Source organism: Lichtheimia ornata, assembly GCF_029851405.1.
Source record: "Lichtheimia ornata isolate CBS 291.66 chromosome Unknown scaffold00003, whole genome shotgun sequence".
Taxonomy (NCBI): Eukaryota; Fungi; Mucoromycota; class Mucoromycetes; order Mucorales; family Lichtheimiaceae; genus Lichtheimia; species Lichtheimia ornata.
In genome coordinates, this window is record NW_026695323.1 from 95,836 (window position 1) to 110,717 (window position 14,882).

Sequence of the window (14,882 nt, forward strand, 5' to 3'; positions counted from 1 at the left end):
CAAGAGATAAGAAAAGCGTGTCATTGTTGATCGTGTATATGGTATGAAGGTGTATCATTGGCTCACGGGCAAGAGATGAGTGCGCCATGTCATTATCTACAGCTGCCACATCTTTGGTTATCGCCCTGTCTCGTTAACAAGCGTGCCGTCAAGCCGTTTCAAAGGATTCTTACTACTCCTACATTGTTCTCGAATCCCAAAAACAATAACGGCAGCAATTATTTGTTGATACGCGAGTACCATCATCGTTTGATTGATATCATTGCAGTCGTGTATTACCCGAGCATGCTTTTGGAAAAGATTCACCATGTCGAATACGTCCAATTTCTTCATATCATGAAGTTCTTCAATGGATATAGGTGCAGCATATCCTTGTGGTTTTAGATTATGTTGAGAACATCATGAAATGTTCTGGCTGATTTAATATAGAAGAATGGTGCACTTTACTGCAAAGATCATACCCAGAAGAGCACAATGATGTTTAGCTGGCTGTGATCTAAGAGACGGCATATGGAGTAACACCGTAGCAAAGTCTCCATAGTGCCTGGAATTTGGGATGTTGCAGCTGTTGCTTTGGTCAGCTTTGCATATGCTTGTTTCGCTCTTATCAGGTTCGTGGTGAGCTCAGAGGCTTCATCCTACGTTTGTTGACAATAAATGCATAGGTTTAAGCAAGATCAAGGGTTATTGGTCTAATCCTTCTTCCCCTTTGTCTACGGCAAAGAGACACCCCTCAAATACAATGTCAATCTTTTAATAACGGTTAAAGGTAATTGATTGTCACTCAAAGGTATCATTAAATGCTGTAACCAAGCTAAGAAGTATACTAGATTCATGTTCAAATCTTCGCCAGGTCCGAGCTGGTCTCACAGTGTAGATAAATACAATCTATTTTTGGTTAAAGTCAATACTCCAAGTCGCGACTCCAACTTGTTAAGCTCATCCCAACCCGCCCTTTCACTTACTCACCACTCAGCCTTATCTTCCCTTCCAATGTCGACAAACAACGTTACCATTCGTAACGGCGTAGATCAGATTCTTCGGACGAGTACGTCTTGAAACGCCTCATCATCAGCTCAACTCGTCGACTCAACACCCCATTGTCTTCTATGCATATGTATAGGGTTCCTGGACATAATCAAGTCCGTTCAGCCGAGTGGACGATGGAAGCTCGTGGTAGTCGACAGTCTCTCGTTAAAGATCCTCAATTCAGCGTGCAAGATGTATGACATTCTCGAAGAAAACGTGAGTGCTCGTATGGTGTGGCGAGATGAGAAACATGTGTATGGTCACCCTATCTAACACTTATTCTCTCTCTCTCTCTCAGGTTACCGGCAAGTAGCAGTAGCAGCAACAGCAGTGGAGTTGTATAGAACTGACAATGGATCACTTTTACAGTCGTGGAGAACATTGAAAAGTCGAGACAGCCGTATCCAAGCGTAGAAGCAGTTTATATCCTGACACCATGCGAGGATTCGTGCCGACGTTTGATTGATGATCTTGCTCGTCCCGAAGGTCCAATGTATGCAGCCGCTCATATCCATTTCATCCAAGGTAAAGTAAAAACACGCCGCTATCATGATGCATATCCTTCTAACATTCCCCATTCACGCAATAACAGCTATGGAGAACGACCTTTTCAAGGATTTCGTCCGAAGATTGAGAGAGAACAACGTGATGGATTCTGTAAAGAACCTCAAGGACATGTACATGGACTTTGTTGGCAAGTATACATTAGGCTTTATCGTCATCGTGCAGCTCTATTGACATTTTTTTAATAGTACGCGAGCCAGCTGTTTTCACCTTGGATGATGAACAAAAGTTCTTTTCTCTCTTCAACAATGATGGTGATTCCAGTGCAGGATCGACGATCTTGGGAGATGTGGATGATATGGCAAAGCAGGTACGACGCGGCATAGGGAAAGCGATGATGGCATCTATTTACATGTCTCTGTTTTTTTCAGCTACTTTGTGTATGTGTGGCACTGGGTGAAAATCCATTGATTCGTTATCATCGTCCATTGGATGTTCCTGGCACGATCAATCGCAACATCCCTCTGCATCTAGCCAAGGCACTTCAAGATCAGCTCGATGCCTTTATGGAAATCAATGGCAACTTTCCAGTGAGTACGAATGACATGATCTCATCCCCTTACTAATCATCTCCTTTGATAAAGCCACCCAAAGATCCACCCATGCCTCGAGGAACACTCATTATTCTTGATCGCACCATTGATCCTGTTGCACCTTTATTGCACGAATTCACATACCAAGCCATGGTCGCTGATTTGTTGAATGTCGAGGAAGCAGCCAGTGGTATCAAGTACACATACGAATACATCCAAGAAGATGGCACGACCAAAGATCAAGAAGCCGCTTTGAATGATCAAGACGCTGTCTACACATCCATTCGTCATATGCACATTGCCATCACCACCGAGCAATTGATCGATGACTTTAACAAGTTCATGGCTGAAAACGCAAGCGGCACTGGATCAGGGTAAGTAAAATGATCATATCCACCCCTTTATTTCGTTCTTGGCTGACGCCTTTTTTCCTTTGGGATTCATAGACAAGCTTCTGTAAAGAGTTTGCATGATATGAAGAACATGATCGCTAATCTGCCACAATACCAAGAAATGAAAACAAAGGTACGTATACATCTAATGTGGAATGATGAGGAGATCACTCATTGTGCGCACCCATTTCTAGTTTTCGGCCCATATGACGATCGCTAGCGATTGTATGGCAGAATTCCGTGATCAAAACTTAGATGCTATTGGTCTACTTGAACAAGTAAGTGATTTAGTAGTAGGGGTGGATAGATGAGCAAAGGCTAACAACAGGGATCAATATTAGAATATGGCTTGTGGTGAGACGCCAGAGCATCAAGTACCCAAGCAAATTGTGGATGAGCTGTTGCCCATTTTGGATGATCCCTATACCAGGTAATTCTCTCTCTTTTCTCTTTGATGCAACAAAAAGTGGGTTCATTACTTATCAACGACATGTAGCCAAGCCATTAAGACGCGTCTCATTATGATTTGGTTTGCCACTTGCGACAAGGTGGATCCTGATGAACTGGAACTGTTACTGGCACATGCTCGTCTCGATAAGAAATACAAGGATGCCATCGACAACTTGTCACTTCTTGGTGTGCAACTCTCAAAGTCAGCAAACAAACAAGGCGAGAAGTCTTCTCGATGGCACAGAAAGAAACGTGAGAGCGTTGTCAATCAGCAGCAAGATGTTCCTTTTGATTTATCTCGCTATGTTCCCATTGTAAAACGCGTGGTCGAGGTATGTATAACAAGTTTTGTATTGGATCCATCTTACTTATATGCGCTTGAATAGGGTCATGTCAAAGAAACGATTGATCAAAGCTTGTTCCCATTACTGCGGATAGCACGACCTGAAGATTTGAGACGTGATCCAACACAATCACCCAAGGAGAATTATCAGCTCCGAGTATACAAGACACAATGGCACAAGAAATCGGTTGGCAAGAATGTAAGTTTTTGGAGGGGGAGAAATAGTTGGATGTAGTAGACTCAACTTTTGATTGTAGGCTCAACCCAAGCCAGCTTCGGGTCCTCCTGTCATTATCTTTATTGCCGGTGGTATGACCTACTCTGAAATGCGATCTGCCTATGAGCTATCCCAAACATTTGATCGCGACGTGTATATTGGTAAGGATCACCACATTATCTTGATTGGACGAACATGCATTTGACTTTATGTTTCTTTGTGACCAGGCTCGACCCATATTATTACACCCGATCGATTTGTGGATGATCTTTCAGAACTTGACAAACCAGGCCATCCCCCAAAGGAAGTTGTGCCCCCCTATACCGGTAGTGTTCACGCTAAAAGTTCACCCTCTTCTCCCATGCCAAAGACAAAGAGAAAGTAAACAACGCTGTTTTTTCGATATTGTAATATACGCTTGTGTCAAGTAGCTTATCTATTACATCTTGTGTATCTTTCCTCTCTCTCCCTCCCTCTTCAATACAATGATGCCTTGACAATAACTGATGTAGATACGAGCGAGAATGATAATTGATTGTATCACGTGAAACGGAGTCCTCATGGGCCATACTATGTCACTTACCAAACATCACCTTTTAACCGGCAAGTGGATTTATCAATGGTTGGTTTTCTATCACTTCCAAGATGCTTAACCACTTTATCAGTTTAATTAATCATGACAACAATTCTCACGCCAACCCACATATAAGCAAGGCTGTTTGCATCAACACTATCATACGCCCTTTCTTTCGGCTTGAAAGCGTACCATCATCAATGGCCTTTGGTAAGTCTCAAGGATAGTTTTTATGTGATCCCCCAAAATGAGGGAACTCATGCATCCACCTATGTAGCTCATCATTGCTTTACAGCACTTGAAGTGCTCATTGGTGCCTAATGACATTTGGCTGTGTTCCTTCATGGACCCTTCGTGGTAGGTATAACTATCATTTATATATTAAAAGGATGCCTAGTCTGATAGGAATTTGGGACCCCTTTTGTAGGTGACAAAAGTACATGGCCTTCCATCTTTGGCGTGCGATCCATGAAGACTTTGATGTTGATGGGCTGACTATGCCGACAACAGTATTCATACCTTGCAACATGCCCATAACCAAGGCTATGGATCATCAAGCACATCTACATACTTCGCACCCACGGAGCACAATGATGCTATTGACAATCCACCCATGACATCAAGTAGCAATAGCAGCAATCGTTTCACCAAGTTCAGAGATGCAATGAAAAACATCCACTACAACAATATCAAGCCAACTGGCTTCAACATTGATCACTCACAGCGACAAGATGCACTTGTTGATCAATTCAAGTCAAAAGTTACAGGCAATGTGCACTCGCTTCGCAGCTTTGGAGTGCTCGCTCGATCCTGAAAGTTGGCATCACGTTTTTGCAAGCTCTCGCTCTGGCAACGATCTTCCAAACACCTACAACACCGGACTTTTCATCTGCCTTTGTCACTTTCAGCACCTTGACCACACTTAAGACGATAAAAGACAATGACACTAGAGCAAAAGCATGGATCATCACACTTGCAGCATTTGTTGCGTCGCTGGAAAAGGTTCTGAAGGAGCACCAAAACCTCTCGCCACGCGTCCTTGTAGATCGCTTTTAGGGTTATCTGCAGCATTTCACGTTCCCATCATTTGATGACATCAATGGTGGCATCACTTCAACTCGCTTTCTGATATCGCCAGCCAGCGTACAATTTGCCATCAGCAATCAAAGAGTAAAGGAGAGAACGTCTACCAGCGAATGATAGCGTTGTATGGTATTGAAGTTTCATTCTTCCATTCCTTGCAGTATTCCTTTCTATGTATCACACGCATTCAACATAGCGTATATATAGTTCCTCTTGTATCCCCACTTCTATTTCTAAATAAGATCAAGATTTGCATGATATGGTGGTGATGGTATAGAAGACGATGTTTTATTCTCGCATCGAGGAACAATACTACTATGTACAAAGCTGTTTGCAATGGACGCGTTCAGGTCAGGGTTATTTGTACCAAGCATGAAGGTGGGGATTAGGCGAGGAGGAGGAAAGTGAATTTGTACCTTGTCAGCAAGCATCCAAAATTTCTTGTCTGATTTACAGAGCGTGGCGTGCAACAGCAACTTCTTTTTTCCACTACCACTTGCATTACTACCATCGTCGTTGGCGTTGCCATTCCACCATGTCCAACCAAGATCAAGGCAACAATGAGGAAGTTGACGAGAAATACACCCAATTGCTACGTACTTTGGAGGAGCGTATTGATCGTTCGAAATACGACCCTGCACAGGACAAAGAAGTGCGACGAATGATACGGCTACAATATCGTACTATTATCGACGCTCTGATAAAAAAGAAGCGAAGCCTGATACAGCCGAATAATCCGGGCATGCTCGAAGCACTCGCCAAGCTCGATGAAATCTTTGCGTTTGTCAGAAACACGCTTGAAGCGACCCTGGATGCAAAAGCTTTGTCTACTTTGGGCGACTATAGCATCGAGCAAGCGAAGAATCTACAACTTGGCGCCACTGTATTCGATGCAGATGATTTCGTGTCAAAGGTGAAAACATTCGGTGGTTGTATTACGGCGAGAGAAGATTCACGTTTCTTGGATTGGAAAGAGATTGGATTACGAGCGATTCAATTCAACAATCAAGTGATGAGCATGGATTTTATGTACGGTCCGCTTGCCGTGGAGAAGAAGCAGCGCAAGCAGGTTAAGCAAGTGAGGATTATTCGTAACCATGAGGATCTTGTACAGCCGACTCAGTTACAAGGCAACGATTTATCTCAACAAGAAAACGAAACATCAGCCAATGTCAATCAAATCTATCGCATTTTGGATGAACGTGGTCCCACCAACTTGCTTGAATTCGTGGTGAATCCATCCTCTTTTTCACAAACGGTGGAGAATATCTTTTATGTGTCCTTTTTGATCCGTAATGCCGTGGCCGAGATCGATGATTCCACAGGACAACCTTTATTGAGCACGCGAGCACCCCCAACACAAGAAGAGACAGCACAAGGCTTAGGTAAAAGTCAATTAATCCTAAGTATGGATATGCAGCTTTGGAGAGACATCATCGCAACTTATGGCATACAGAATGCTATCATACCCACGCGACCCACCACATCCGCAGCATTATCCTCATCCGCACGATGGTATTAAACATCACCACCACCACCACCATTGACACTTCCTCACACCTATCACACACACACACACACACACATCCTGCTTTACTATTCCGCATACCAATAGCATCCCATCCTCCCATTGTAGAGTGAAAAATGTAATCTTTATATTAATCACAAAGCCAATCTCGTGCTCGTTTCATCTTTTTCTCATGTTTGGCTCTTTTAAATCGTTCAATATCCTTCTTTGATAATTGTCGCTTTTGGCCGGCAGCACCTGCAGCTCGTTCACGATTACGTTCTTCTGTATAAGCATCGACGTCGAAATAATATTGCATTTGTCGTTTTGCTCTGTTTTCAATGGACATGCGTTCGGGGTTGAGGCGATCCACATCACTGGCCAGTTGAAACTTGCCCGTCCTCTTGTTAAAATAAGCTTGATATGTATAGGATTGATTGGCAAAGGAGGGTGTTGCTGCTGTAGGTGTTGCTGTTGCACTATGTTGGTATGCTTCGGCATGTTGTTGTTGTTGTGTTGTCGAGGGTGAAGATGCTGCTGTACTACCGCTCTCCTCTTGTTGAGCATCTACTTGATCGAGTACTTTGTCCAAAGCATTCTTCTCATATGGATTGTCCCACGTCGTCTCATATGTCATCATATTCCACCAGTAATACGCTTGAGAATTCTCATCCCATGCTGCAGTCCATACATTTGAAGCGTTGTCGTTGGTGTTCTCGTCTTGTTCTTGTTCTTCAACACCACCTGTTGTTTCCTTCTTCTCCTCCTCTTCCTTTGAGTGGGAAGATCGATCAGCATCCGATGCAGATGGATCCACTGGTTTCTCCGAACCTGAAGCATTTACTTCTTCCTGATCTCTTATGGGGTCATTGTGCTCTTGTTGTTTTCGGTCGTCATTGGAATCCATATCAAGTTGTTCAAGCAACGATAAACGGAGGTCGAATGTTGGAAAGGAAAGAGACAAGAGAATGGATTAATAGCGGGAAATAGTCACGATCGGATGTGGGATATCATCCTCCTCCTCCCTTCTCCTGAACCAACGTTTGCTCTCTCTCTCTCTCTATTCATGCGTATAGGTAAATGGAAGCACAATCATTCGTTGCTATAGAAACGCATCACACGTACCCAAGAGCAAGGTGTTGCCTAGGGTAGCATGATTAGCTCTAACCATAGTCACGACATTATCCAAATAAAGACATCGTACTCTGATTATCCACCTTGACATCCATGCACGATGAATACAATACAAGATTAGCATCAATACGGCTGTGTAGAAGTTTCCGATCAACGTTCAGCCATAGCCAAATGTACATGTATGCTCAACAATAGTAATAGACGATAGTTGGAAAGCTGTTGTCTTGAAAGTACATGATTCAAATCATTGGTGATGGTGACTCGATACTATTTGACACACTAAAGCAGTAGCAACAACAGCAACAATGATTATCCCGAATAGCGTGAGATAGTGTGATACGTGATTCCCGCGGTGGATTGTCGGATCTACACGGATGACAAATCAAAGCCCATCTCTCTCTCTCTCTCTGACTCTTGCGGGCATAATAATTCCTTGTTTCTTTTTATCCATGTTTCGTCACGTTTCTTCTCGAGTCGCCACTCCTCTTTTTCGTCGTACCATGTCTACCGCTACTACCATGAAAGCCATCGTTGTTGAGCAACCCGGTGGCGTTGATAAGCTTCTTTACAAGGATGTCCCTATTCCCAAAGCCGAAGGAAACAATGTCATTATCAAGAACCACGCTATTGGTAATGTGACAACAACAACGTTACTTGCTAGTTGCAGTGTATATTGATTACCACCCTAGGCGTCAATTTTATCGACACCTATCATCGTACTGGTCTCTACCCATTACCCACCCCTTTTATCCCTGGCCGTGAAAGGTAAAGAAACATACACCTCCTTTTTTGATGGTGCATTAACGTGTTTGATGCAGTGCTGGTGAAGTGAGTGAAGTGGGTCCTGAAGTCACTGAATTCAAGGTGGGCGATCGTGTGGTGTACTTTGGTGCTGAGACCTATGCCGAGTACACTGCTGCCAAGGCTTCGGGTGTCGAAAAGATCAGTGATCAAGTATCCTATGATCAAGCTGCCACTGTGGGCCTTCAAGCTCTTACTGCATGGACCATGGTGCGTGATGGATACCCTGTCAAAAAAGGAGGTGAGTATACGTAGGATGTTTTTAAAGGATGGTATTAAGGTTAAACACACGTGTTACTGTTGTGATATGCAGATGTCATTCTTGTTCATGCAGCTGCTGGTGGTGTGGGTCTTTTGCTTTGTCAAATGTGCCGTTACCTTGGTGCCACTGTCATTGGTACTGTGAGTACAGCTGAAAAGGCAAAGCTTGCCCACGAAAATGGAGCCGACTATACCATCAATTATAGTGAGGAGGACGTTGTCAGCAAGGTCAACGAAATTACAAATGGATTGGGTTGCCATGCCGTCTTGGATGGTGTTGGCAAGGATACCTTTGAAATCTCCATGGCTTGTGCCCGACGATTGGGTACCTTTATCTCCTTTGGCAATGCCTCTGGTGTTGTGCCACCGGTGAGTAGTAGTAAAATGATGCATGCATAAAAAACAAATGCTGACAAGGAAAGATACGTACATAGTTCCCTGTAGCACGACTTGCAGAAAAGAATCTTAAATTCATGCGTCCACAATTGTTCGCTTACATGGCAACCCGTGAGGAATCGAAAAAGTGGTGGGGCGAAGTGTGGGATCTCCTTGCCAATGGTCATATTAAGACCCATGTTCACAAGGTGTACGATCTTAAGGATGCTGCTCAAGCTCATGTGGATATTGAAAGCCGAAAGACTACCGGTAAATTGTTGATCAAGCCTTAGAAGGCTTCTCATTTCGTATATAAAACAAGTCATTACTTCGAGGATTTACGTTTGCTCCATGATGGTAATGGGCCGTTGTTGCATGTGCGATTGTGCAGCCACCCAACAAGCTTGGTGGATAAACCAACATACAACTCTGCTTCATGATCTTGTAAATGATGCATGATCTTGCGGTGGCACAACCAATCAATTGAGATTCCGTGGTAGAAATACGAGAGGGAACTAAAATTGGCTCATCTCAAATCCAGCGTCGTGGGCCATATAAGACTTGAGCAGGTTATTGAATATGGCTTAGAGTAGTAGTATTCCCTGGTACTTGATGTGTGTGATTTTCCAACAAGGTGGTGCTTGTGCAACTTCATCTGACTCGTAATATTGGATGGTGTCACATTAAAGTTTGCTGTTGGTATCAAAGCAATTACGATTTACATAAAGGATTGTTCTATATAAAACCTTGTATGTCTATTGTGTGGATGTTGTTAAAGCGATTCCAATCGAGTCAGCAGCCATTGCATCGTGAAATAAGGGGAAGCTAGGGAGGGAAAAGCAATGATGCAACAAAGCGGCGATTGGAACCATGTGCTACATGGAATGGATTAAACGTGCATCCCTTGGAAGCGGTGGTAGCTATCAAATGAAATGACCGCGCTTCACTCCTATAATCATTGTGTAATTCTATCACATCTTAGGATTCCATTTCTCTCTTTCTTTCCCTCTTTCTTCTTTTTTTCACTCGTTCCCGTCGTTCAATCCTTTATCTCTATTTTGCAGAACCATGCAGTTTAAATCGCTCTTGTTGTCGGCTGTTGTCGTCCTCGCCCTTGCTCAAACTACTCTTGCCAACATCTATTCTCAGTTGCAGTTCATGAAGATTGAATCGCCCAAGGATAACCAAGATGTTCGTGCTGGCGAGGATTTGACCATTACCTACGTGATGCAACCTTTGATTGATGGTATGAATAATGACAAGCATACAATTCTTTGTATATCTAACTTTGATTGTCTTTGATATAGAGCAAACTTCTCCTGGCAAGGCTTTGGGTCTGGATATCAATTTTCATCGTAGAACCGGTGACCAAAAGCAACAGCAACTCAGCTACATCCACAAGTCTTGGTAAATCTTATGCACTCTTAGTAGAATCACGATGACTTATTTGAAATGTCAATAGCCCTGTCACTGCAAAGAATGATGTGTATGTCAAGTATTCCAAGACCTGGACCGTTCCCGAAGATACCACGCCTGGCTCATATGCTATTGACTTTGTTGAGCAAGTGCAATTCCGCCGCACTCAAATCACCTCCACTGAAACCGTCAAGATCAACGTTGTCGACTAGAGAGCTTCCACACCAACGCCATCCATACACTTTTCTTTAACCCCACACCTTCTTCCTCCTTATCCAATGTTGTACTTGTATATCAATTATCTGCAAATACACGCACCGTCATCACTCACACTCACACTCACTCACAGCCATCCATCATACAAAGCGCACATGGAATGGGGGCTATCAAAGAGAAACGCGTCTGCAAATGTATATTCCAACTAACAACGTCTACTCAAACTAGCAGCAACAACAACTCCAACGAATGAACACAAGTAAGAGCAGCTAGCAAGTTGACCTATGGAGCCTTGTATTTTACTGGTTCTTGTTGGCTTCCAGTCTCGCGTAGTAAGCGTCACGACGTCGAACCATTGGCAAATGGTAGAGATGCCACCAACATGCACCAGCGACACCACCCAGCGTCAAGGCAATGGAGAGATCTTTGGCGAATTGCTTGCGAAATTTACCAGTGATGGGAGCAATCATGGTTGAAACAACAGAGAGAGAGAGGGAGAGAAAGGAAAAGAAAGTGTCGTATGATTTTCTTGCAATCGGTTCTTTTTCAATGCAGCGGCTACCAATTGGATAAACGACACCCAGCTGCTTGGATGTTACCATGGCGACCTGGCATGCATGTAAGGTGACTTTGGATTCGTCCTCAGCTTGGATGAGCAATGTCTACAGGCTATGGCTGGCATCATGGTCATCATCAACAAAGAGTGATACTCAACATAATGATACGTATAGCATCATGTAATCATGTAAGGTGTGCGTATGTGGCATATCGAAATGACGTGTAAGTGTAAGAAGGAGGGGAGGAGAAAAAGAAAAGAGGATCGTGTATACTTATAATGTCACTTTTGTTTTGTTATCGACAATAGATCAGCTACATCATAAAGGGTGGTGACAAAAAAGACAAACGGCCACGATTCAAGTGCAACAGTACCCGCTCCGCAAGCCAATCCATCATGATGCATGGTTTTCTTTTTGTTGCCGGATGGTTACACGCAACGGTTAGTGCCATGCTGGATGCGGTGGCAACACCTAACGTTACCAAAGTTGGCGGAGAAAATTATGGATCAATGGATATGGTATGTATTGATGGTGATGGTGATGAGTGTGTGTGTTTGTGTTTGTGGAAATGATATTGATGATGATGCCATCGTCTCCTATAAAGGATTGATGTGTGTATGTAGATCACTTTGTTCGTGGCATATGTAGATCCACTGATAGCACGTATCATCATGAGTTTAAAAACCCCATACATGTGTCTATGCTCACTAGTGAGAGAGAATAAAGCTGTGGAACTTGACCAAGCCGAGCCGCATTTTGCGCGAAAGGGCAACTCATTTAATGAACCTCTCTATTTTTATTCATCCGTATGCTTATCCCCAAGGTACGGACTTTTTAAATGTGTGCGAGCAGCAGCTACTACTACAATCACACGACGATGAGCCAGCCAGCAAAAGAGAGCCCCGATCTGGTTTGAGTGGGTATTGACTCAGTCAATTGAGGAGGTAAGAAACAGGAACGGGTATATGATCGTGTCTTTTCCCTTTTACTCTTTTTCCCTTTTACGCCACTCTTTTCACCTTGTTGGGTTCACCACCACTCCCATCAACGATCCCCTTCCATTCCATTTATCTATTTCCTATCAACAACCCCCCTTTCCTTTCTTTATTATCCACCACCACTCGTCAACCCGATGCTATTATCCATATGGATCCTATTCATGGCCACCACATCGTGGTACGTTGCGCTGGCGCAAAATGTTGACGACACAGGGTTCAAACAAAATGACAACACGGCCGAACCTGAACAAGAGAGCTGGCTAAAGAAGAACGACCGCTACATTTTTATTATTGTAATCGGCTTACTCATTGTGGGCTTGCTCATTTGGTACATTGTCAGAAGCGTCAAGGGTATGCGCAAACGGCTTGCTCTTGAAAACGAAAAGCAAATGTACATGCTTGAGCAAGCTACTGCAGCCAATCCATATCAGCAACCACCTTCCACCATGCCCTTACAACAGCATGGATACCAAAAGTTCGATACTGTGCCTCACCATACGCATCGATACTAAATCTACAACAACATCTTCCTTTCTTTTTACTACTATTCCTGACGACAACAACAACAACGTATATAACAACATACACAGCGCGTTGACACGCACACATAACTCATTTTCAATAGCGTGCACTGCCTGTGTGTCTCGTTTTTCCTTTTGTCTAGTTCTTTTTCTCTCTCTATCATCATGTATAATGGCCCTTATATTTGTATTACATATCAATTTGTTTTGTTCTGGACACACAGCTCTATCTTTTTTACTCAGTACATGTGACTAGGATTGATCTTTAATGCTATGATGAATGCGTTGATTGATGATAAGGATACGTATCGTGTGTGTGTGTGTGGGGGGATAGTGAGGATCTCATCACTATACAATAGAGTAGTGGTGGTGTGGGAGGAGAAACATTTTACCGTTCTTCATAGCTGGCACGCACACGGCACGCACACGCTAATGGGGGGGGAGAGAGAGAGAGATGGATGGATGGTTGCGACGTCATGAATTTTCGTCTCCGGGCAGGGCCCAAGTTTGTAGTATTGCTCAACTCTTCACTCCACATTCCCTACTCGATCATGAGCGTCCTCACCAGCGTTTCCGGTTTTGCAGCATTCGGTGTTCTTGTTCGCACTTACGCTCTCGGTCTGCAAAGACGTCCTCTCTTGTCCAGTATGTTGAACAACAACAAAAAAGAAAACACAACCACACCATCATTAGACGCGATCTATTAACTCAACCCCCCATGCGATTGTATCTATATAGACCCAAGCTCACATTTGGCTGCTGCCGTTGTCTTTGGTGGTGTCGGCTACTTTATGAACGGTGTCCTTGAACGTCAAAACGCCTTAATTGAAGGAAAGAAGGATATCTTGCTCCAACACCGTGCACGAGCTGAGGAAATCGCTGCTAAGCAACAAGCTGCCCAATAAACACAAGACATACACTTTGCTTTTCCTTGTTTACGTCAATATGAAATAGACTTTGTAGAAAGTGGATTGCACATCAATGAGTGTGGATGATGATGATGATGGAGAAGGAATAAAGGGCGGTTGATACGTGTTTGTAAATAAGACAAGAGCTGCTTTATCATGAGGATACCCTGTTTGCAAAGAGATAATAGTGGGGGGGAGAGGTTTAAGGTGTCCATACGTCTACAAATAAGGAGGATGGCACATTGCTGTTGTGAGTGATATGGTCGCTGCTGCTCTGGAAGGTGCGAGATAGGATGGTTGCTTTGTCGTCGTTCCTCAGCACATAGCGGACTACTTGTTATTGGCTGAAAAGTTTTTAACACGGAGCCTAAATTGGCTAACAATTATAAAAAGGGCCACAAAACAATACTCTTTTCTTTACACTTCTCTCACTGCAAGTCTTTAGAACGCGAGGGGATTTTCCGCAGCCTTATGGCGTAGGGAAGCCTCATAACATTATTTGCGTGACTAAACCTTTGCAGTCAGATGGACGGATCGTACAAGGCCAACTGGAGGTGTCCTTGAGCTTCCTTCGGGTCGTTCGGATGCTGAAGGTTGGAGTCACCTTGTATCGACCCACTCGGTAAATTCCTCTGCTCCCCGTAGTGGCTCTGCCACCAGGACGGTTATAGCAACAACCTTACCGTGGCCATTCATCCTTTTTACAAACCTAAAGAAAATGATAAATACAAAGTGCTCATTGCCATCTTGAAAGAATGTTCTCGCATGATTGATGATGCATTGTTGTTTCGACAACACTGATCTCGATCACGAGGGTAAAGCATTCCTGTTTCTTTCTGTAATGGCGGCTTGCTTTTCTAACATGACTGAAAGGGATTATTATCATGGTGGCTTACTTTTGATCATAGTTTTATTTCTTGGTTGGCAATGTATGTAATGGGCACAAGTTACTTTCAATGAGACCACAACCATATCCTTTGAATTCAATCCCTGTATGGAGCCC

The 14,882-nt window shown here is 43.5% G+C and overlaps 9 protein-coding genes across 9 annotated transcripts; 7 read left to right on the plus strand and 2 right to left on the minus strand.

Moving 5' to 3' along the window:
• Positions 1–993: 993 nt before the first annotated feature.
• On the plus strand, positions 994–3,913 carry O0I10_001013 (uncharacterized protein; the record flags this gene model as incomplete). Its single annotated transcript, XM_058481112.1, has 14 exons — positions 994–1,048; positions 1,124–1,255; positions 1,399–1,554; positions 1,622–1,723; positions 1,782–1,903; positions 1,965–2,123; positions 2,178–2,500; positions 2,573–2,651; positions 2,713–2,796; positions 2,860–2,948; positions 3,015–3,300; positions 3,355–3,510; positions 3,569–3,689; positions 3,756–3,913. The coding sequence occupies 14 exons, from the start codon at positions 994–996 to the stop codon at positions 3,911–3,913; spliced, it is 2,022 nt and encodes a 673-aa protein (XP_058347750.1).
• A 532-nt stretch (positions 3,914–4,445) lies between these two features.
• O0I10_001014 (uncharacterized protein) lies at positions 4,446–4,916 on the plus strand (the record flags this gene model as incomplete). The annotated part of the gene is made up of 2 exons (XM_058481113.1): positions 4,446–4,459; positions 4,613–4,916. 2 exons carry the CDS (start codon positions 4,446–4,448, stop codon positions 4,914–4,916), a joined length of 318 nt encoding a protein of 105 aa, XP_058347751.1.
• Positions 4,917–5,720: 804 nt separating this feature from the next.
• On the plus strand, positions 5,721–6,707 carry O0I10_001015 (uncharacterized protein; the record flags this gene model as incomplete). The annotated part of the gene is made up of 1 exon (XM_058481114.1): positions 5,721–6,707. The coding sequence occupies one exon, from the start codon at positions 5,721–5,723 to the stop codon at positions 6,705–6,707; it is 987 nt and encodes a 328-aa protein (XP_058347752.1).
• Positions 6,708–6,843: 136 nt separating this feature from the next.
• O0I10_001016 (uncharacterized protein) lies at positions 6,844–7,599 on the minus strand (the record flags this gene model as incomplete). Its single annotated transcript, XM_058481115.1, has 1 exon — positions 6,844–7,599. The coding sequence occupies one exon, from the start codon at positions 7,597–7,599 to the stop codon at positions 6,844–6,846; it is 756 nt and encodes a 251-aa protein (XP_058347753.1).
• Positions 7,600–8,326: 727 nt separating this feature from the next.
• O0I10_001017 (uncharacterized protein) lies at positions 8,327–9,556 on the plus strand (the record flags this gene model as incomplete). Its single annotated transcript, XM_058481116.1, has 5 exons — positions 8,327–8,456; positions 8,516–8,591; positions 8,645–8,868; positions 8,941–9,257; positions 9,323–9,556. The coding sequence occupies 5 exons, from the start codon at positions 8,327–8,329 to the stop codon at positions 9,554–9,556; spliced, it is 981 nt and encodes a 326-aa protein (XP_058347754.1).
• A 775-nt stretch (positions 9,557–10,331) lies between these two features.
• On the plus strand, positions 10,332–10,891 carry O0I10_001018 (uncharacterized protein; the record flags this gene model as incomplete). Its single annotated transcript, XM_058481117.1, has 3 exons — positions 10,332–10,509; positions 10,571–10,670; positions 10,726–10,891. The coding sequence occupies 3 exons, from the start codon at positions 10,332–10,334 to the stop codon at positions 10,889–10,891; spliced, it is 444 nt and encodes a 147-aa protein (XP_058347755.1).
• Positions 10,892–11,194: 303 nt separating this feature from the next.
• O0I10_001019 (uncharacterized protein) lies at positions 11,195–11,365 on the minus strand (the record flags this gene model as incomplete). The annotated part of the gene is made up of 1 exon (XM_058481118.1): positions 11,195–11,365. The coding sequence occupies one exon, from the start codon at positions 11,363–11,365 to the stop codon at positions 11,195–11,197; it is 171 nt and encodes a 56-aa protein (XP_058347756.1).
• Positions 11,366–12,611: 1,246 nt separating this feature from the next.
• On the plus strand, positions 12,612–12,962 carry O0I10_001020 (uncharacterized protein; the record flags this gene model as incomplete). Its single annotated transcript, XM_058481119.1, has 1 exon — positions 12,612–12,962. One exon carries the CDS (start codon positions 12,612–12,614, stop codon positions 12,960–12,962), a length of 351 nt encoding a protein of 116 aa, XP_058347757.1.
• A 560-nt stretch (positions 12,963–13,522) lies between these two features.
• On the plus strand, positions 13,523–13,876 carry O0I10_001021 (uncharacterized protein; the record flags this gene model as incomplete). Its single annotated transcript, XM_058481120.1, has 2 exons — positions 13,523–13,616; positions 13,710–13,876. 2 exons carry the CDS (start codon positions 13,523–13,525, stop codon positions 13,874–13,876), a joined length of 261 nt encoding a protein of 86 aa, XP_058347758.1.
• Positions 13,877–14,882: the final 1,006 nt, after the last annotated feature.